Below are 20,613 nucleotides of genomic sequence, written 5' to 3'. Positions count from 1 at the left end.
ATACAATCCCACATGGAAAACAGGATTTTATAGCTGAAGAAGTAGCTACAAAGGTGCTTTCTAAAGTATTCTGACTTTTTGTTCGCTGTTTACTTTGAAGAACTGATATGTGACAGAAGCTTTCAGTGAGGCAGCCCTTTTTGGCCTAAATCTCTCAACAACCTAGGTCCAGCAAAAGGCCCTGATCCCACAGCTCATGAATTTACATATGTCCCATAAATTTCCCCAAACCCCTGCTCTCTTGCCACTGCAGCCAGGCAGAGAGAGGAGCAGCTACCTAGCCTTACGTTTTCTAATACTGAGCGAGGTATTCTCCCAAACTCCCTCTCCAGCTCCTCATCCCTTGTGTGTACAACTATGAGATAGCCCTTACTTGTACTGTAGAAGATGAAGCTGACAGTGCTAAACACTTGCCCTCTAAAGGTGCATGCATTATACTGCACTGCGTGGTCCTAACTACCCCACCTAGCTGTGTTTGTGTAACGCATAGTGCCTTTCCAGTCACCTTTCCTTATGGAGAGGACGCCAGTAAAAAAATTTTAGCCAAACTGTCAAGTTGGATTTAAATAAATTAATTGCCCTGGCTAAAATCGATTGCCCTTTGGCATTAAACTGAGCATATGAAACCAGACAGTTACAGTGTGCTGCGATGTCAAACCCATCTATCTTCCTCTCCTTGTGGCATAATCATCACCGTCAGTCTCTGACATCCTGACACCACCACTTAGGCAGCTCTGAAACATGCAAATCCTGATTCTCTGGATCAACTGGAAACAATGGAGCTGGAAACAATGAGCCTGTGCTGGGAGTCAGTTTTATCAAAGATATTGCTGTGCACAGAGGTTGACAGGTCAGTACAGGTTCTAAGTCATGTGTCTGCTAAAAGCAGGCAATGCTGCTGAGTGGCATCATCTCTTGCAACTAAGCAGAGAAATTTAACAGAGAATGAGACCAGAGTTCCAGCTCAAACTGAGACCATATCCTCCTCTTCCCTTCTCCAAAAGATCAGCTGTAATTTATCAGAGAACCATTAGAAATCTGCGTTGTGAAAAGCCTGCTGGAGCCTAAGGATATTGCCATTATTTGTGGTAATCTCTTCTCCCCCTTCTATGGGGAAAAGAGGCCATTGTGTAGATAAGGCATGTAAAATATTAGCACTGGTCTCAATAAATGCATTTCTTCTTTCCCCAAAAGAACAAAACTGGTACCTGTCAGCTAAGAGTTCTTCTGAAAGCGGAAGATGGCTGTTCTTCAGACAGGACAGTATGGGCACCTCTGACCAGCACTGGGAAGGTCCATGGGGTTCTCAGGAGTGAACCACCACAGTCCTGAGGGCAAGTGGGGCATCAGGGCTGCATCTCTTGACATTCGGCAGCGTCCTACAGCAACTATATAAATATAAATGCTAGGGCTGGGCGGGCACAATTCCTTCTCCTTGCACAAAGATAACCAGCAGGTCTGACACGAAGGTGTTCTTCACAGATAGCGATGTCACTTCACTTACAGCTATGCTACATAATTTAGGACAAGAAGTAAACACAACTGGGGAACATAATAAACAGCTCGGGAAAAGGAATAATTATCTGAATTGTACTCAGATGGGATATAATCTTTAACACTCTGATTAAGGAAAAGCACCACAGGCTCCTTCAAACCTACCGGTGGCTTGAATCTACGTGTCATTCAAAGTTCTTACAATAGTACAGTTGTTCATTGATCTCAGAACACTGATGTCTGAAAACAAGATGACCTCAAACATTATTGCTGGTTTTCCAAAATCTGCCATACGCCCTCCATAAGATACTTCTTAAGAGCATTTTTATGCTTAAGTATTCTCAAATTATTTTTTTCCATGACCTTTCTCCCATGCAATCCGCAGCTCCCCCTAAGTGCTCTAGAGTTCTCCACAAGATCTCATGGCTCCCTCCCAGTCTTCCGCACTGTACAAAGATCCAAACCCCTCACATGATGAGCCGCTTCCCAACAACTCAGCTGACTTGCCCTGAACATTGCAGTGCTGAGCTTCTAGCACAACTTCTGTTTTTCAGAAGAACCAGAGCCAAAGACCTGGAAGGAACTGAACTCAACAAAAGCTGCTCTTTCCCACTGTGAGCAGTCCTTCCAGCTCCAGAGTGGCAGCAGGTGTGCAGACTGAGATCACAGAAAGCCAACTCAGAAAAACATCCACCCAGGGTGGCCATCCACAACTGTCAGCCTCAGCTGAAAGCAGCTCCCACAGAGACCAGAAAATTAGTCATTTCAAACCCTAGAAAGGAAATTCACTAATCACTGTCTATCCTATATTACCAACTAATAGGGTGTTGACTTCTCTTCATTTCTAATACAATATAGATATTTTAGCAGCATGACTGTATTATTTACCTACCTCATTTCCCACTAAGTCAGATTCCAAAAATGGTACCTCTTCACTATGGGCCACTAGATACAGTGGAAGAGAAACTCAGTGTGAAATTTGCAAAGCTCACTGCGAGGTCATTGGTCTACCAGTGCAGAGCAAACTATTTCTTCAGGCTGGTTATGAAACCTCCAACTCAGAGAAACGAGATCACCTAAAAACCATTTGATTGCATTTGATCTAAGCTCAAAGAATAGAAGTAGTACGACAGTGAATACAAATAGTCACCTTCAGCAGCAAGGGAGAACCTAACTCGTTTGAATTCATGCAAACACATGCATTAGAAAGAAACACTATGCATGTAAAATAGCGCAGCTCTCAGAAGGATGTTGGCGTGAATGTGGGTTAGGTTCCCGTAGCACAGCACTATTTGTCCTGGGCAGCAGAGGACATTGCTTTTATAGCCTGAATTAACCAGAAAAGTGGGGAATTGCAAGAGGTCCTATACCACACCCAAGCAGATAGATAGATAACGATAGATAACTTTCTTCCCATCTCTCTTTCTGTACCATCTGAATCTTAAAAAGTCTAAGACCAACTGTATTTGCAGGGAAAATAATTTAAAAAATGAATACATTTTCAGTAGAAACAGCCACTGTAGGTATTAAAATGTTATTACTGTCAAAATCTCATATGTCACAGGATCATACAGAATAGTAATCAACAACACAATTCTAATTAAGTATCCTTCCAGCATGCAGTCAATGGGGATCCCAATCCCAGTCTCCTCACCTTTTCCACCTAGTCTCTGTTCATTGAGTTTTTCAACCCAGTCATGTTTTTGTTACCCAGCAACGCCTAGGCTTTGCCCTCCAGCTCTCCCAATCTTATCTGCTTCATCTGGATATAGCCTGACCCTCTGGTCCTCAACCAATCTCTTTGTTTCCCTCCTTTTCTATCAGCTTGAACTTGTAATTCCTCATAGAATTTCCTCAGCCTACTGTTTTGCAGACATAGTATTCTCTCTTCCCTCCTGTGGATCATCTCTCAGGCTCCTGCCGTTCCCCCAGCTCTTCACCCCTTGGCTCCTCATACAATCTTAGTCTCCCACCCCTCCTCCTAGTTCCAGTGCTACATTTCACAGCCTTTTCCAACTCACCATTTTCTGAAGCACTCAGCTGTGGGCGAGTTCCTCTCTTCATAGCAGTCTCCTGATCCAGAAGTAGACTTGGCCTTCCCCATTCTTGAGTCTTGCTCCCTCTGTTTTTCAGTCAAATAGTTTTCTCATCGTGGCCTGGACCCAGCACAAGGATCACTGAGGGTACAGCAGAAATGGCCTTTATTCACAGTGCCTAGAACTGGACCAGGCAGCTTTTACAGCTGCAATATCAGAAATGTTTCTATCAGCCCTGGGCACGGCACACGGTCTCTCCACGGGCAGCAGCTCAGAGGTTTTAAATGCTAAAATCTAAGCCTAAAGCTTGTGTGTATCACAGAGAGTGGAAAAGGGCCTATAATTTCTATGGATTTTCACAAGTGTGGCAAAGAGAAAGCCCTGGCAAACCCCAAATTTCAACTCATATTTCAACTGAAATCAAAGCTTCTCAAAGGATAGAACAGCAAGTTTTCCGTTTTCCTTTAATAGGGATCCAATCATATTTTCCTAAGCCTAAAAATTGTTCTTAATCGTTTTTTAACATATAAAAAATAATCTGTCTATGCAGACGGTCAGGAAGTGAAAATTTAACCCTGATGATTATGAGCATCAAAAGGTTAGAAGCATGTAACAGTAACTATCTCATATAGGAAGTTCTGAACGTTTTTAGTTATCTGTAAGGGTGCCATCCCGAACAGATATAATTAAGATATTTTGATGAAAGCTTAAGGAGATTCAGAAGGACAGATGTGCTCTTGGCCTTAAGGATCTAAAAATATCAGGGATGAGGAGTTCCACTTACCTCCCACTAAAAAGTCAAAAACCAGGAATAAAAATTACACAGGCACACCCATTGTCAAAAAGACTGCTAAAAACCACACGTGAACAGAGAGAACCTGAATGAACCTGAAGTATGAAAATATCCTTGACTAGGTATAACATTATTCAAATCTATTACTAACTTCACACTTCTCTATAAATTTGGTTAGCTCAGATTAAAACAGTGCTTCTTACCTCATCTCGTGGCCTTTCTTGGTGTGAAACTCCCACTGACTAGAAGGGTTTGGGGAATTTTTCTTGAATAAGATCTGCTGGACTGCCTCTTCTCTTTTTAGTTTCTGGAAGAGGAGGTCTAATTTCTAAAAACTGCTATAAGAGAACATTTTAAAAATGCTCTTCAGCGTCATTTGAAACAAGCTCTTTGCACAGCTTTATTTTAAGGATTGCTTTTGAGTTTAGATGCACATAAGAAATCTTAATTCAAATGATTAATCATTTTTCAAAATTACTAGTGCCTGAAAAGACAAGCCAAGATTGGAAATTCATCCCCCAAACATAACTTAATGAGATAATTATAATAAACTAATTACAAACTTACACCAATTATCACATTTTTAATGCAACCGTGGACCAGGTCAGCCAACATTTAAAATCTTTTCCAACAGCAGTACAGTGAAGCAGGGAACAGTCTGCAACCAGAGGAGCCCCTTCTTTGGAGAATGTATGCAAGCTCAAACCCGCTCTCCTTTGCCCACAGGTAGCTGAACCATGGTCATGCCCATGTCACCAGAGCACGGCCATCTAATGATGGCCACGAGGATCATTCCAGTGCCTGTGTGCTTGGGGATCCTAAGAATTCCTGTGAGAAAATTGGGCGTTGGTCTGTCATGGCGTTGCACAAGTTCTGCCACCAACAAGAGCATGGGGAACACAGCATCACTTGCACAGTGCTGGGATTTTTAACTGGCTGCTTTAATATATGTTGTTCTGGTAGTCAGATTCTTTCCTTCCCCCTACAACCAGACAGGGAATTTTAGGATGGATTTTGGTCAGAAAACTGGTTGGTCATCATGAGATTTTACTGATTTTGATGATATGGGGGAAAGCTTTTTAGGCTACGGATCAACTTCATTGTTGATACTGTTAGGGAGAAAAGAAAACCTCCTCCAAACTCCTACCCAGATAGCTAAAATTAGGTGGAGCAGGAACTTCTACATGAGCCTGCAGTTCCGCAGAAGTGTAAAATAATCCGAGGTGGCACTGCCATGGTCCTGCCATCCATCTGCATGTCTGCCACCTCTGCTGTGCTGGCACTCGCATTGAGCTCACCCTGTAGTGAGACAATCCAGACACACACAATTTTTTCCTGAAAAAAAAATGAATCATTTTTCACCACTTTAGCTGCCCAAACCTGCTCACCAAGAATGAGACGAGCTGAGTGCTGGCATGAAAGTGGAGGTAGAAATCTGCCTCTGGGAGTCGAGTGAAAAGTGAAATTGAGCAGCTAGGTCAGTTTAAACTGCACACAAAGTCCTAACAACTGTGGAAGTAGGGAGGGAGAAAGAGGCAGCTATGCCAGAGCTATTCTACTTAGCAGAAATAATCCAGTATTGACTGACCTAAAGTGATAGCTGGTGAATAAAGCAGCTTGAACCAGGTTCAAGCACAAGCACCTTTCCTAGTGATCAGAGAAAACAAAGCAGCTCCAGGAGGAGAGACTGATCCGCCCTGGAACAGGCAGTAACATGTGGCATGTGAAGGAATGACACAGCCATGACTCTGACCTGGATCCCCCACACCCAGCATGAATATCCCAGCCACTGGACCACTGTGAGAGAATCACTTGTTTGCCTGCCTTCACTTTTCATGACAAACTTGGAAAGCTCTCTGTTTTGATCCCAAACAGAAAAGCAATATTTAGAAAATCACCATTTTTTGCAGGACGTAAGTATCTCCTTCTCGCTAAATATCATTTTTTACTGTGGTCCCAGAGCACTGGGAACACTCTGTCACCTCACTTGGGAGAAGAAGTATTTCTCAGGCACTTATTCTGTTTACGGACGTTCTCTGTATGTCAACATGAAGGATGAGAATAAACCTGGAAAGGAAGAAAGAGCAACAGTCTTGAAAGACAAAATTACAATTTAAAAAGAAAAAAGTTCTAAAGGAAGGAAAAGTAAACTATTAGTCATCTCTGCGCAGTGGAACAGACCTCTGAGACTCAAAAATACAAGCTGTGGCTTCCCATGGCCACAGGGGGCATTTCACTCTCAGCTGGTGTTCTCACCTCTTCATAGCTTCCAACGTTTTTATTATCATTATGGCTTTTCGTGACATTTTCAGGATTTCATCTCAGACCAAAAATGAAATTATTTTGGAAAAATTGGAGGAAAAAGGAAGGCAGGCAGGATCGAATTACCAGACAGTTATGGGATCCTGAAAATATACTTTCTATTTTTGAATGTTTTTCATACCATGACCCAGACACTTTTTCAAAAAAGAAATTTCAATTTGCAACAAATTTAACCCTTGGGAGTGAAGCAATGTGAGGGCTTAGAATTTGTTAAATTTTAATGCGTATTTCTGAAAGATTATTTCTTTTTTTAGTAGGTACACCCCAAATTTATATTTAGACATATATTCATTCTAGCAGTGTCAGTAAGAGCTAATGCACTGACTTGCCTTTGCACACTAAGGAGGACTCCGCACTGCTCTTGGTCCTTTCCTTTAGAAAATAGTAAACAGCATCCCTGCTCTTCCAGAATTCGAGATAACGAAGAGAATCAGTACAGTTAATGTCCTCCCTCCCATTTTCTAAAAAAGAAGCTTTTTAGCATCCCACCCACTTACTGAAACCCTTGACAATATTCTTGCCCTGGCAGTGAGCCACCAAAATGTCAGTCATTAGGCAGAGTTTCAATTAGTTTTCAGATAGTCTCACTTTATCCCTTCTACAAGGCTTCGGCTGCCCCCTTGCTCACCTGTCTCCCCAAACACCCCCAGCCCCAGGTGTTTAATGACTGGTAATCCACTTTCATCCCAGACTGACCATCTACCCTGTGACAATCTCCCCCTGTATAGCCCCAGTTGTCAGGCTCTTGTCCTCTTCTCTAAGTGCAAAACAGGCTCCAGCTCTCACCCTCACCCTGATTTTTCCCATCGGTTGTCTGGTCCTTCTGACGTCCCAATCCGGGACTGGACTTGGACTGGACTGATAGTCTTCTCTGAGTCCTCAGATCCCTCCACTGACATTTCCAGCTGCTCTTCTCTCCTATTCTGCCTCTTAATGACTTAAGGACTGAGCTCTCCAGTGTGCCAGATCGAGATCTAGTTCACATAAGCTGAAGGAGTTTTTCTGAATGTATAGTCCTGTGCTGATTGGAAGCTATCCTCATACATCATTTAGCAAATACAATATAAAAATGATAAAAAGGAAACCATTTTACACATACAGACAAATACACGGGTTTCATGTTGCTGCATAAATTATGGTATCAGGCACAGAAAAAAGCACTGTTATTTATGCAACGGGGAGAAAGCGAATGGGAGGAATAACTGAGCGTTTTCTGACTGTTAACTCCTCAATTACAATGTGGTGCAGATGACGTTTTTTTGCTGGGGGTTAGTAACGTGTAAGGAAGAGCTGCACCCAACCTGTCCGCAAGCACTCGAACAGATCCAAGGGTGTAAGCGCACTCTGGAGCTCAAGAGGATTTACCCCTGAGGTGGAAAAACAATTACCTGAATGAAGAGCGATATAGATCATTGAGTACTGAGATACTTACTGCCTCCACAAGACAATATATCCTTATGGAAGTAGCGCTAAGGAAGGGGAGACTGGGGAAATGACCGAGGGGGCGCAAAGCTCTGCTGGAGGAGGATAGCGGCCAATCCTGTGGGGTAATCAGGGGTGCAGTTCCCAGCAGGAGGGATTAGGCTGAGTTTCCCAGTGACATTCCTCCATCTCAGGGTTTCATTCCCGGAGAAGAAACGCACCATATGCACCAGATCTGGAAGCAGTTCAGGAGAGCCCCCCTCTCCCACCCTCTTTTCTCCCTCAAAGCCAGCGCCAGCCGCACATAGGCAGAAAAGTGCAGGGGCTGGGGGAGGAGAGGTCAGTGCCAGGGCAGGAGCCCCCTCCCGCTGTGGGGTGGCTGTGCATGGAGGAGAGGGGCTGGGGCCGGTGGGATGGGGTGTGTGGGTGCTTGCTGGAGGAGGGTGCCTTGCTGGGAAGGGAGGGAAGGGATGGAGAAGGGGCTTCTCTGCACCTGAGGAAGAAGCCTCTCTGCAGAAGAGCAGGGGGGATGGAGGTAGGGGTGCCTGTAAAGGTGGGGGGCCCCGGGGGCAGGGATCGCTGCTTTTTGGGGGGGACTCTCGGGGAGGAGGGAGTCAGCCTCCCGGCGGAGGAGGGACCTGCGCTGGAGCGCTGGAGGGGAGCCGGGGGGCTGAGGAGGTCTCTGCGGGCAGGGGTGCCAGGCACAGGGTGGGAGGCTGCAGGGGGTCGGGGACTCTGACAGGGGAGTTTGGAGAGGCTCTGAGGGGGTCTGCAGGGCGGCTCCGAGGGGCTGGGAGGGGACTCGGGGGTCGGTGGGAGCTCTGGGAGTCGAGTTTGGGGGGCTCCGAAGGGGCTGCGGGGGGGTCTAACGGAGCGGGGCTGGGGAACCCTACCGCGCTCCGAAGGGTCTCGGGATGGATTTGGGGAAGGCTGACGGGGGCTCCGCGGGGACTCGGCAGAGCTCTGTGGGGGCTCGGAGATCTGGAAACACGGAGAAGGGCTGCAGGGCTCTGAGGGGCTTGTGGGGAGGGAGAGTCTGAGGGGGCTCTGTGAGGAGAATCTGTGGGGACGCCTGAGGGGAGGCTCTGAGGGCGCTCGGGAGGAAAGCCCCGGGAGACGCCTGACGGGGGTTCCGAGGGGATTTGAGGGGCTCTCTACAGATTTTGGGGAGAGAGCCCATGGGGACGCCTGGGGGGGCTGCTGAGGAGAGGCTCTGAGGGAACCGGGGAGGCTCTGAAGGGGTTGGGGGCTCAGAGGCTCTCGGGGGTTGCAGGGGCGCCCCGGGGGCGGCCTCAGCTCCCCTCTCCCTCCCGCGCAGGCTGCTGCCTTCCTACCCCCGTTACCGTGGCAACCGCCCGGGCTCCCCCAGCCCCGCGCCGCTGCCGCCGCCGGAGCTGCTCGGCAGCCGCCTGCCGCCGCCGGCCATGGAGCTGCTGGCCGCGGCACTCAGCGCCGCCTGCGCCCTCGACCAGGACGGCTCTGCGGGACAGCCCGGCAGGTGAGCGGGGCGGGCGGGGGGGAATGTGGGCGGGGGTGCGCGAGGGCCCGCGCCCGGGGCGGAGGGGGGCGCCCTCCGCTGCCCCGGCTGAGGGTGCCCGCGCCTCCCGCAGGGAGCCCCCCGCGGCCGCTGAGGAGAGCCCCACCGCCGCCACCGCCGAGACGCCGCCGCCCGCCCACCCCATGACGGCCGACTCCTGGAGGAACCTCATCGAGCACATCGGTAAGGAGCCGTCGCCTGCCTCCGTCCCTCTCGGCGCGGGGAGCCGACCACGGTCCCCAGCCGGGATGTCCGGCGGCCGCGCTCTCCCACAACTTCGCCGCTTTTCCCGCTCCCCGCGCTCGCGGCAGCACAGCAGCCCCTAGAGGTGCCGCCGCGGCGGGTCGAGCCCCTCACCCGAGCCGGACCGCCGCCTCCCTCCCCCCTGAACCCCCCAAACCCGCAGCGCTTAGCGCATAAAACCCGGCTGTAACCCGCGGCGGAGCCCGGCCGGAGAGGCCCCTCAGGCACGGGAGAGGCGGTGGTGCTGCGGGAGCCCGACCGCGTCCCGGCTGGGAGAACCCCGCGCTGTTGGTGTCAAACAGCGGATTTAGCGCTGTTGCTGAGCAGCTTTACCTCCATTCCTAAATAACGATTACTTCTTGTAATTACAAAGCAATTAATTGTTAAGGCTACAGCCAACTTTCTGCTGAAATCTGGTTTTGCACACTCGAATTTGGCATGAGACTAAAGTACTGGGTCAACACCAACGCAGAGACCGCGTTGATGGCCACAAGCTGTAGGCACTGGGGTCAGTGTGTATTTCTAACAGCCACTGGTGTAGCATTTGCAAGAGAGGAGTAAGTTATTTTATCATTTGTGGTCTCTTTGTAAAGGCAGAGTTGAGGTTACCTGAGTGTGTGTGGAGGAGAGGACTGTTAAGCTTTTGCTCTTGCAGTATTTTTGGAAATTTTTTTTTGTGGGATGCGGAAAGGACCTTCACAGCTTGTTCCTTGGTTTCCCACATCTGAATTGTGATGTTCCTGGGGGAGATTTGGGCAATTGCAAAGTTAACTCTCATCCTGAGGCAAGTTTTATGGTGGGAGTATAGAAACTTCATTCTTAAACAGCTCTGTTCAATTTCAGGAAATGAAATTGCAAGATACTTGAATCCAGAGGTCAGGAATGTGGAAATTTGCATGAGAAAATCAGACAGATAACTCTCATAAGCAACAAGGCAAACCAACCTGGCAGGAATGAGGAAGCTTCTCACGCTGTCACTGGGAGAGGAAAGTGGCTGGAGTTCAGGGCCAGGTCGTGGTGGGCAGGGCTGGTTCTCGGAGTGCCTGATGGCACTGGGACAGTGCTGGGGACAGAGACTGGCGTGAAGCCAGCAGCAGCCTGCCAGTGTCTGTCAGATAAAACAGCCAAGTTCAAGGCCTTCTGGAAGAAAGAGGGGAACAATTTGCATGGATATTGCCAGATCTGTTACTCGCTTTTGGCTGTGTAGGTACTCATCTTCCAAGGCAGATGTGTCAATATGTTGTCAGTTTACTGGGACTATGCTGCTAAGAGGCACCTTAAAAATACTAAAACCAGCAGGACTTCAACCCAGTTGTTATAGTCATATATATTTTTATGTGTTGTATATTAGAGGGAAGCTGTGTGATAGCTCTGCATGCATCAGTGTAATTGCAAGTAAGGCTGTTGCACCTTGATGGAGGAGACAGGGTTTTGACAACCAGAGATGCTACGCTAATCCCTGACAGAGGACACTTCAAATGGCTGGAGCACACTCGCTCTCTTCCCTCCCTCCTGCCTTGGAGGCATTAATGGGCTTTTTGCCTGAAACTAGAGCAGAGAATTTCAGAGAAAACATCTCTGGACCCCCTGAGATTTTACATAGCTTTCAATATAATAACGTTTACTTTAAAAGCACTGCAGACTCTCCAAGGCAAGCATTTTCCACAATTAATAACTAGTTTTTCAATTCCCCTCCCAGTTTTTGAGAGAGCTGGGAAGAGAGACTGTGACAGCAAAATTAAATTGAATAAACACAAAGGGAAAAGTCTATGATGTACTCTACAAACTATGTAAACACCCCTTAGGAAGATAAGCCTTAACCACTTAAGTCAACAGGCGACACCAAATCTGTGCTCTGACCACATGGTTAACTTTACCCCGGTCACAGTAAGGACATTAAGCAATGGATGGAGCTTGTACAGGTCTCTGACGCTTCGCACTTGTTGACTTACTAGATGTGAGCATTTACTAGATCATCATATCCTCCGAGTCGTGTTCAACTACTGATCTCAGCTTCTTTCTACATACTCAGTTCTTAGATGTATTGCTCTCCTTTCAACATGTCAAAACGCTGTTCCCTGACCTTGCATCTGTTACGCCACCCGTCCTGTGCCGTGACCGTCTCCTGCATCATCTGGAGTAGGCTTTTGCGTGGCTTCTCTCCCTCTCATATCTAAATCTTTGCTCTACCCATTGTAACCTCTTTACTGGTATATGGAGGGACCTGTTACACCAGGAGAGCAAGGATATCTTTTATCCTTGCTAGTACAACTCTCTTTGTTTCTTCTTACCCTTCTTCTGCCTAAACACCTACCTGTCTTTTGTCTTTCTTCTGGTATCACCTTTCTGCTTCCTCCCCATATTGTTATCCATGGTGGAGCTTCAGCCAGTCTCTCTTCAGCTCCCTCCTTAAAATGAGTTACCTTGCTGTCATTTCCGGATGAGTTCTGGTGGTAGATGCCTTTAGTCAGATCTCCCCGTGTCCGTATTTGCCTTTGCCTGCCACTGAAGGCTCCGTAGATCTTATCTGTTTGGTTGGTCAGATGAGGAACCTGGAAACAAAATCAAGTTTCATTGTGTATATTTTATTTCCTTTTTTAAAGGGCTGCTGTCCGAATCTGCACAAGGGACACTAAATCCTCCTTACACAAAATATCTTTAATTGCCTCTGACTTGCAAGGCAGACCCACCAGCACAACATGGCTGTATGATCAGACACTGCAAATATAATTATCTCTGTTATGAGTGAAATAGATTATGCTCCAGTTTCCCAGCATGTTTTCCCTTGCGTCAAGCACCGCCCGTACTGCTGCAGGGTGTTGCTTCCCAGCCTGTCCTGCTCTCTGGTGCCCAGTTCGGTGGGGCAGAAAGTACCTGGTGCCCTACCGCACCAGAGCCTTCAAGCACAGGCTGAGCTTACAGGTCAGTACCACTGAAACCAGTTCCGATTTAGCAGGCTCTCTGCTCCGTTCCTGAAGGAGCCTTTCCACCCCACCACATGCTTGGCACCCTTGCTGATTCTGAACAACAGGCAGAAATGCTTAGGAAAGCCATAGAAGCATAGTTGACGCAGAGAGAAATTATATAAGTAGCAGCAGCATGCAAAACTTCAGGGGAAGTCGCCTCTCCACGGTTATCATGTGGGAAGCTAACAGAAGACTGTATGGTTTCCTAGGCGCAGCTACCCTTATTGCTATTTTAATCCGGTGTTGAAAGTCTTTCCAGGGAGAACAGAAAACAGGATACGCTCGCAGACTGCGGTACTGCTGTCCTTGTGCCTGCGCTTTTCCCCAGCATGTTTCTGATATGGTTTTAACAGTGACTGGTACAGAGCCTTGTGAAAACCAGCCCAGAGATTTAATAGGCAGCAATGTCTATGTTTCTGCCCTCCCTAGACAAACTCCTGACCCAGTTTTCCCTCACCTTATTACACACAGAATCTGCTTCTGCGATCCAGTATCATGAGTGCATGTGGCCAGATAGATTTTAACCCCTAATGATTCAGACAACGTTAATTATGTAGTAGTTGTTTTTTTTAACATCAAGGACTCTTCTCTTTATTCATTCATTACGCTTTGCGATTCAAGTATAAATCAAGGAAGGTAACGTAAATTGCGTTCCTCAATTTGAGTAAGTGGGGGGAGTGACTCAGAGCAGGCTCATGCTCTCTTGTCTTTTCATATCTTCTAAATTACATTTTATACTTTTCATATCTTCTAAATTACATTTTATAAGCAATTAATATTCTGGGTCCTATAGATGGCTCAGGAGGAGAAATGGGACAGGCAGAAAGCCCTAGGAGAGACAAAGGATCTTCTAAAGACAGCCAAGGAATTTCAGGGTTCCTACCTTTTTCGTGCTGTCAGTTGACATCGGGGGTGGGGGCAAATTCTGTGCAATTTTGTCTGCTGCTGAAGTTAGTAATTGGAACTCAGAAGACACCTCGCGTGATTGATGTGCCGCAAGATGGTGTGAATTCAGAGCCTTTTCCTTAGTGCTGTGGCATTCAGGTACCTTTTGAATGTTAATTTCATATCTTCAGTCATTGTAGAAAGTGGGAAGGAAAACAGGGAAATTAAAGCAACAGGTCTAAGGCTAACCACAAAGCCAATACCAAAACAAACTAGTAACTGTAGGTTGTTGTCCCAATGCTTCACCTGTCCAGTGTCTTAACAGCAGCTCAGTCTTTCCTCCTTAAGGATTTTCGTTGCCATCAAATTGCTCCTTTAAAGTAGTTTCAATGTATGCAGTATTACTTTTCCAGACACACACTTACACACACCTATCAATCTATGTAACTTGTAACAAAATAATATTGCAGAGAAAAAACGAGGTTTTAAAGAAACATTCCAACGCCTAGCAAATAACAAACCACTTCTTTTCTGTGTTCCAGTTGATCGTGGATTCATCTGACTGTGTTACTAAACGTTTTGTAAGAGCAGATTGTTGACAACAGTTTAGATTTAGAAATGGCCTTCCATTTATAGTTTCCACTTCTGGCTGAAATAGGAATGCCATAATTGGCTTTTTTTGTTCAGCACGGAAGGGATCTCTCTCACCTCTGCTGGGGTGAACTGCGAAACAAATATCCTCTCCCACAATTTGTTTCCACTCTTTTGTTCAGCTGTAACCTCTCAGACCTGTTGTGTTGCCTCCTAGGGCTCTTGTATCAGGAATATCGAGATAAATCTACACGCCAGGAGATTGAAACTAGACGACTGCAGGATTCACAGACAGACCCAGAGGAGAGTTCACCCAGTGAGGAAACCCCATCTGAAGCAGAACCTACGAGTATAACCGAAAGCAAAGCTCCACCACAAATCAGTTTGCTGAGGAACTCCAACTCCAGGTTCAACTTATGGCAGGATCTGCCTGAGATACGGAGCAGCGGAGTCCTCAGCATCCTCCAGCCAGATGAGATCAAGCTGCAGGAGGTAATGGGGAAGGGTGGAGTGTTTCTTAACTGAGTTGCTGCTTAAAAGAGTGAGAATGCATTAAGTCAATACTCAAGATTTAAAAACTAAAAGCTTTATAGCAGTCACAGACAAGCCTTGCCCTGCTGAGTACTTTTCTGTGTTGCACTGGTTAGCACCACTCACTCTTCTTTTGAAACTACAGATGTTGTTCTATGTGCTATTCCTGCTGGATGTTTCTGTAGCAAAAAAAAAGAACTTCTTTTCCCTTTTCTGATTTAGCATCAGGAGAAATTTACAAAGGAAGAGGGATAATTAAGAGGCTCTTGCAACAGAGCTTTTTTGTTCTCAGTGCACATGAATCCTCTTCTGAAGTTACTACCAAGATACATACTTTTCACCAGAAATCTTAGAAGAATTCAACAGTTAACTGTAATCTGTTTTAAATATGATGCCATTAATGGAAGGGGAAGAGATGGAGAGTGATAAGCTTCCTTATTTTAAATGTTGTTACTTGAAGTCTTATGCAAAACAGTAAAAAATTAGTGACAGTATATTTGCATTTTAGCCATACAGCACAGTGACATCACTGTTAAGAGCCTTACGCTGTTAACTTACAGGGCTGCATTAAACAGTGAAAGGAATAGGTGTGGGTAGCTGCCACAATTAGTGAAAACATCAGTCACACAGCAGTTTACGACTTGTTGCTATTTTGAATAGCGTGGGGAGCACGAGTGCTTTTTGTCAATGAATAGCACTGCATTCACAGCCAGCAGTGGTGAACATGCCTTCCTTAGTGCATGGTATGTGTTGCAATATGAGCAGCGGGCCTTCAGAGGCTGGATCCTGTTGTGGCAGTGTATCTGTTCAGCTCCGGCTCACAAGATTGTACCCAAAGTGCTGAGGAACATCTCGGGGTGTGAACAGTTCCCCCGAAGTTTACTTGGATTTGCACAATCAAGGTTTCTGAATCCCTTGTGTATACAGTGCCACTCTGTCCTGGCCAAGGCTGTAACTTCACTCTTAGGCTGGAAAGGTTCTTCTTGTGAAGCGCAGGGGTGTGATGAGCAGGGCTGTGTTACTTACACCCTTAGTGGAAGGGACTGGTGTTTATACAGGGTAGCCTGGGCTGGCAGCACAGGCTGTTAGCGTGTCAGGGTCATGGCCAAAGGTGACTAAAATGATTTGTTGCTTTTCCATGTTCTTCTTCTGCACTGATTATTTCCATATCACATTTGTTCTGTTTACCTGGCAAAACACGGTACTTCTAACTGCCAGCATTACAAACACAATCTGGCATCTGAAAAATTACAAGCTTTTCTTCTTCTTTCTGCTTCAAGATGAAGAGTCTTTTACAGAGAAACATTCACGTAAAAGTTCGTATTATAGATTGCAAAACCTGCCATTTCTGTTGAGTTACGTTCATTACCTGTAGGTGTTTTGAGGAAAAAAAAAAATCTCTGTGCTGCTAAACCCCAAATTTAAGCGTGCTGAATTTTCTTCTCTCTGCTTAAATAACAACAGAAGTAAAGCAGATGGAGATGGGACAGTGCTGCCTTAAAGAAGTGCTAACACCAGGGGAAAGCACAGTTTATCAGAGCTGAAATTTTCTTCCTGTTTGTTCTGGGATTAGCACAGTAAGAGATTATAAAATTGCTCAAAGCCAAAAAGCTGTGAAATTGGCTGAACATTGAATAGATAAAGTGGAAAATTTGTTTTGTGAGGAGAGGAAAGGACAGAAAAGAAGGAGGGCTGGAGAAATGCCATCCGGAGGGACCTTGACAGGCTGGAGAGATGGGCCTGTGAGAACCTCATGAAGTTCAACAAGGCCAAGTGCAAGGTCCTGCACATGGATCAGGGCGATCTCAAGCACAAGTATAGGTTGGGTGGAGAATGGATTGAGAGCAGCCCTGAGGAAAAGGACTTGGGAGTGCTGGTGGATGAGTAGCTCAACATGAGCCAGCAATGTGCACTGGCAGCCCAGAAAGCCAACTGTATCCTGGGCTGCATCAAAAGAAGCGTGGCCAGCAGGTCGAGGGAGGTGATTCTGCCCCTCTGCTCTGCTCTCATGAGACCCCACCTGGAATACTCCATTCAGCTCTGGAGTTCCCAACACAAGAAGGACATGGAGCTGCTGGAGCGGGTCTAGAGGAGGCCACAAAGATGATCCAAAGGCTAGAACACCTCTCTTATGAAGACAGGCTGAGAGAGTTGGGGCTGTTCAGCCTGGAGAAGGCTCCAGGGTGATCTTGTTGCAGCCTTCCAGTACTTAAAGGGGCCTACAAGAAAGCTGGAGAGGGACTTTTTACAAGGGCGTGTAGTGATAGGACAAGGGGCAATGGCTTTAAACTGAAAGAGGGCAGATTTAGATTAGATATAAGGAAGAAATTTTTCTCTCTGAGGGTGTTGAAGCACTGTAACAGGTTGCCCAGAGAAGTTGTAGATGCCCCATCCCTGGAGGTGTTCAAGGCCAGGTTGGATGAGGCTTTGGGTAACCTGGTGTAGTGGAGGGTGTCCCTGCCCATGGCAGGGGGTTTGGAACTAGACGATCTTTGAGGTCCCTTCCAACCCAAACTATTCTATGAGTCTGTGAAATCACTGAGGCAATTAAAGAGATGATGTTGAATTCAGCCTTGCTATGAGCAAGCACTGCTCCCTCCTGCAGTGCTGGAACGGTACTCACTTATGTTGGATGTGACTTGGGAGTGTGAGCTGTACATGAGGGCTTGATTAAGTGAATGTAAAAAAAGTGTTCAAGCTTCATGAAGGAGGATTGGAGGAATTTACCTGAAGTAACAGGTCAGCAGAAATTCTGGAGTAATTGTCTTGACAAAATCGTAACTTTCTGACCCATTTTATCTTCAAAGCTGCAGTAAACACAGGGACTAGAAGAGCTTGCAGCTCTTCAGCCAGGAAAGGTGGAACAAGAGTATTATTTACACCACAGGGAGGAATACCAGTAGCCGAATGGAAAGAAAGTTGAAGCAAACATCCCTGTTCACAGCTGAGGAAGGGAACACCACCGTAGCTGTGATGGAGCAGGGCTTAAACAGGCAGAGAAAAAGTTGCTCATCTGCAGTAATCTGCAAAATGAAAGAGACAAGAAAAAAGGAGGAATCTGGCCGTTGTTATTGGCGATGATGGAAAATGACTAAGCAGGTTATCAATACAAGATAAAAAACAAGACACAGGTGTTTTTCAGTCAACAAACCAAGAAACTTAACTGGAAGAGCAATGGATGCTTGAAAATTGTCATGGAAGGCAATTTGTCATTGCCCCCATTGAAACAAATGAGCCAGAAAATGGAGTTTCAGGAAGGTGAAAAAAAAACCCAGCCAACAAACAAACCCAAAACCACATCCACCCTCCAGAAATTTCAGCACAAAAATGTTGCAGCAGGGCCCATTAGCCCCAGGAACTCAAACAGAATTCAGACAGCAATGGCCTCTGCCACAGCAGCCTTTTTCATCTGAAGCGAATGTGAGAGTAGCAAGATATAAAGCATCAACTGGAAGTGTCACAAAAAATGTGGGTGAAAATGCAGAAAAAGGAAGAACAAAAGAAGCAGCAAAAGGCATGTTACAGATCACAGAGGTCAAGGAAATATGAAAATTACGTGCTACTGGAATAACTATCAGAAGTGACTAAGTTATTGATAGAGTATTTTTAATTATCAGAACACCTGTTGAGCATCAAACACAGAAAAACATCAATCACCAAGGGCTTTCTTTCAACTGTATAGAAAACGTACTGATGCAAGAAGAACAAGGCATGTTTGGGTTCTGACGTGGAGTTGACATGGAGGAAATGACAGGCAACGTGTATGTAGCAGGAGGAACAAGTGACTAGAGAGAAAACACGCTCCCTGTATTACATGTGATTTGGGTTAAAACAAATTCTGTCACCAAGGTGCTTGGCTCTGAAGAGGTAGTGATCCAGAGATTAGAAGAAACAAGGTTTAATCAGTGAAACTTCTTTCAGCATAAACCTTAAATTAGATATTGGTATGGCCTCTTTGTGGAGTGGCTCCAGTTTATTCTTCTTTCCTAGTTCAGTTCTCTACTTTTCAGTTTGTCCTTGTTTTATTTACTGTATAGTTTGTTTTGTCCTTTTCTGCTTTCTAACTGTATTGATTTTCCTACACTGTGATCATCTTCTATGTTTTAGGAGATTCCAAGCTGAGAGGAACTCGCCAAAAACAATCTACTGATAAAAATAGTTTAGCAAAGTATTCTCAGTCTTTGAGCTGAACCCGTGTGAGCTTTGATAAAGTTTTTGCCAGGGATGGTTTGGATTTGGGTCACGTTGGTATGAGGAAAAGGGGCAGAGACACACTAATCTACACCATGTGTTATGATATGAATTTAGATCAGAGGACTGCTGCTCTGAGAATTTTCTTTGCTCAAGCAAAAGAGAGACTTTGCACTTTTAGCAGGTGGATGTCAGGCTGGCGCTGTGAAGGCAACCAGGTCTGAGAGCTGGTCACAGCCAATGCCATGGCATCAGCTCAGAGCAACATCCCTCCTAGACTAGAGCAGAATTCCTCCTTCTTACCTGGTAGTTTACATGAAGAGCAGAGCCATTGGGAACAGATATTTCCAATCTATGCAATAAAACATCATATTGTCTCAAGAGGAATTTAGCCTGTAGGATTACTTACTCTTATCTTAGGTGACTCTTCGTTTTTCTCCATTATCTTCTATGTTTCTTCCTTAGGCTTCACTTCTCTTTTCCTTCCTCAGCCTCTCTGCCAAAACATAAGCAATGAAAACAATTAGTATAGCTGTTACATGACTATGAGATTCATGAAGTTAATGACCCAGAGGACTGAGGGAACAGTGTTGGTCATGTTTCCAAGAGATAGTTTCAGACCATTTGTAGACTTGGGAAGATAACATTACATGAACTGACATTCAGTTCAAATTTTTTTCTAGTTATTTTTTGCAATTCTCAGAGTGGAAGCTCATGCTCTTTTTTTCTAGTGACTGCTTAGAGCTAGCAAAGTTCAGTTATTCCACAGAGATCACATCATTACACTGCGTGGTTGGATGTTTGGTCCCAATTTAGGAGGTTTGCAGCTCATACTTACCATTCCAAAGGGGAACAGCAGTCTGGGCTCCTTGGAAAGGTCTGCAGAGGACCAGCTGCATCTCCAAAGTCAGTTAAGAAACTTGTGCCTTAACACAAGCTTCCAGAAGCTTGTCCCAATCAGTACAGATGTTCTTTACTTTCCTGACATCTCCTTTAAATCAGAACCCTGTGCATTGATATTTTCACTATGAATTTAATTATTTTCTTGGTCTGGCTTGCACTCTGCACATGCCTGTGCAGGTCTAGCGCCTCCCTGCTGTGATGAAATTAGTTTCTCCCAACGTGGGCAGAGGGGCTTCTACAGATCAGGAAGCAACCTTCTAGATTAAGCAAGTTGTCTGAGGGTCTAAAGGCGGTGGTAGAGTGGCAGATCTTGATCTTGGCTCTTATGGCCATCCTGCAACCACAGACCTGGCAGAAAAAAATACCCTGGCTTAGAATGTCTGGAAAACTGCAGTGCAAAATGACTAGTGGTATCAATCCCCAGGATATCTGGAAGCGACAGGCTGTCCCAGCACATCATGTCTTATTCTTTGTTGTACCTTTACCTGTTTTGTCTTCTGTCATTTATCAAATAAAAAGCTACAGTTAAAGCTGTAAGAGGTGCACTTAAGACCTAGCCAGTCATGTAGGGAGATAGGTTCTCTCTCAGCTTCACCAGGTGCCCTGGTGAAGCCATTGGGAGAAGCTGAGCTGATACTCCTCCACTTTTCTCATTGTGAATCTGGCCTTGAAAAAAGAAAACATCCTTTTATTCCTTAA

General features: G+C 45.8%; 2 protein-coding genes across 3 annotated transcripts in view; one reads left to right on the top strand and one right to left on the bottom strand.

The window, feature by feature from the left end:
* The window catches only part of NEU2 (neuraminidase 2), a 30,778-nt gene extending 29,409 nt beyond the window's left edge, over positions 1 to 1,369 (bottom strand). For both annotated transcript variants that reach the window (XM_086618141.1, XM_009979872.2), the window contains exon 1: positions 1,209 to 1,369. The gene's annotated coding sequence lies outside the window, so the exon portion shown is untranslated. The remainder of the gene's footprint in view (positions 1 to 1,208) is intronic.
* Positions 1 to 20,613, top strand: part of NGEF (neuronal guanine nucleotide exchange factor) — a 39,026-nt gene that overhangs the window by 4,168 nt on the left and 14,245 nt on the right. The window contains exons 3-5 of the mRNA XM_086618139.1: positions 9,386 to 9,565; positions 9,678 to 9,787; positions 14,507 to 14,781. Of these exons, the coding sequence (XP_086474265.1) occupies positions 9,386 to 9,565; positions 9,678 to 9,787; positions 14,507 to 14,781 (565 nt within the window). The remainder of the gene's footprint in view (positions 1 to 9,385; positions 9,566 to 9,677; positions 9,788 to 14,506; positions 14,782 to 20,613) is intronic.

Source organism: Tauraco erythrolophus, chromosome 11 (genome assembly GCF_009769465.1).
Source record: "Tauraco erythrolophus isolate bTauEry1 chromosome 11, bTauEry1.pri, whole genome shotgun sequence".
Lineage (NCBI taxonomy): Eukaryota > Metazoa > Chordata > Aves > Musophagiformes > Musophagidae > Tauraco > Tauraco erythrolophus.
Note: the sequence above shows the minus strand (reverse complement) of the source record. Positions and strands in the feature narration are given on the sequence as shown.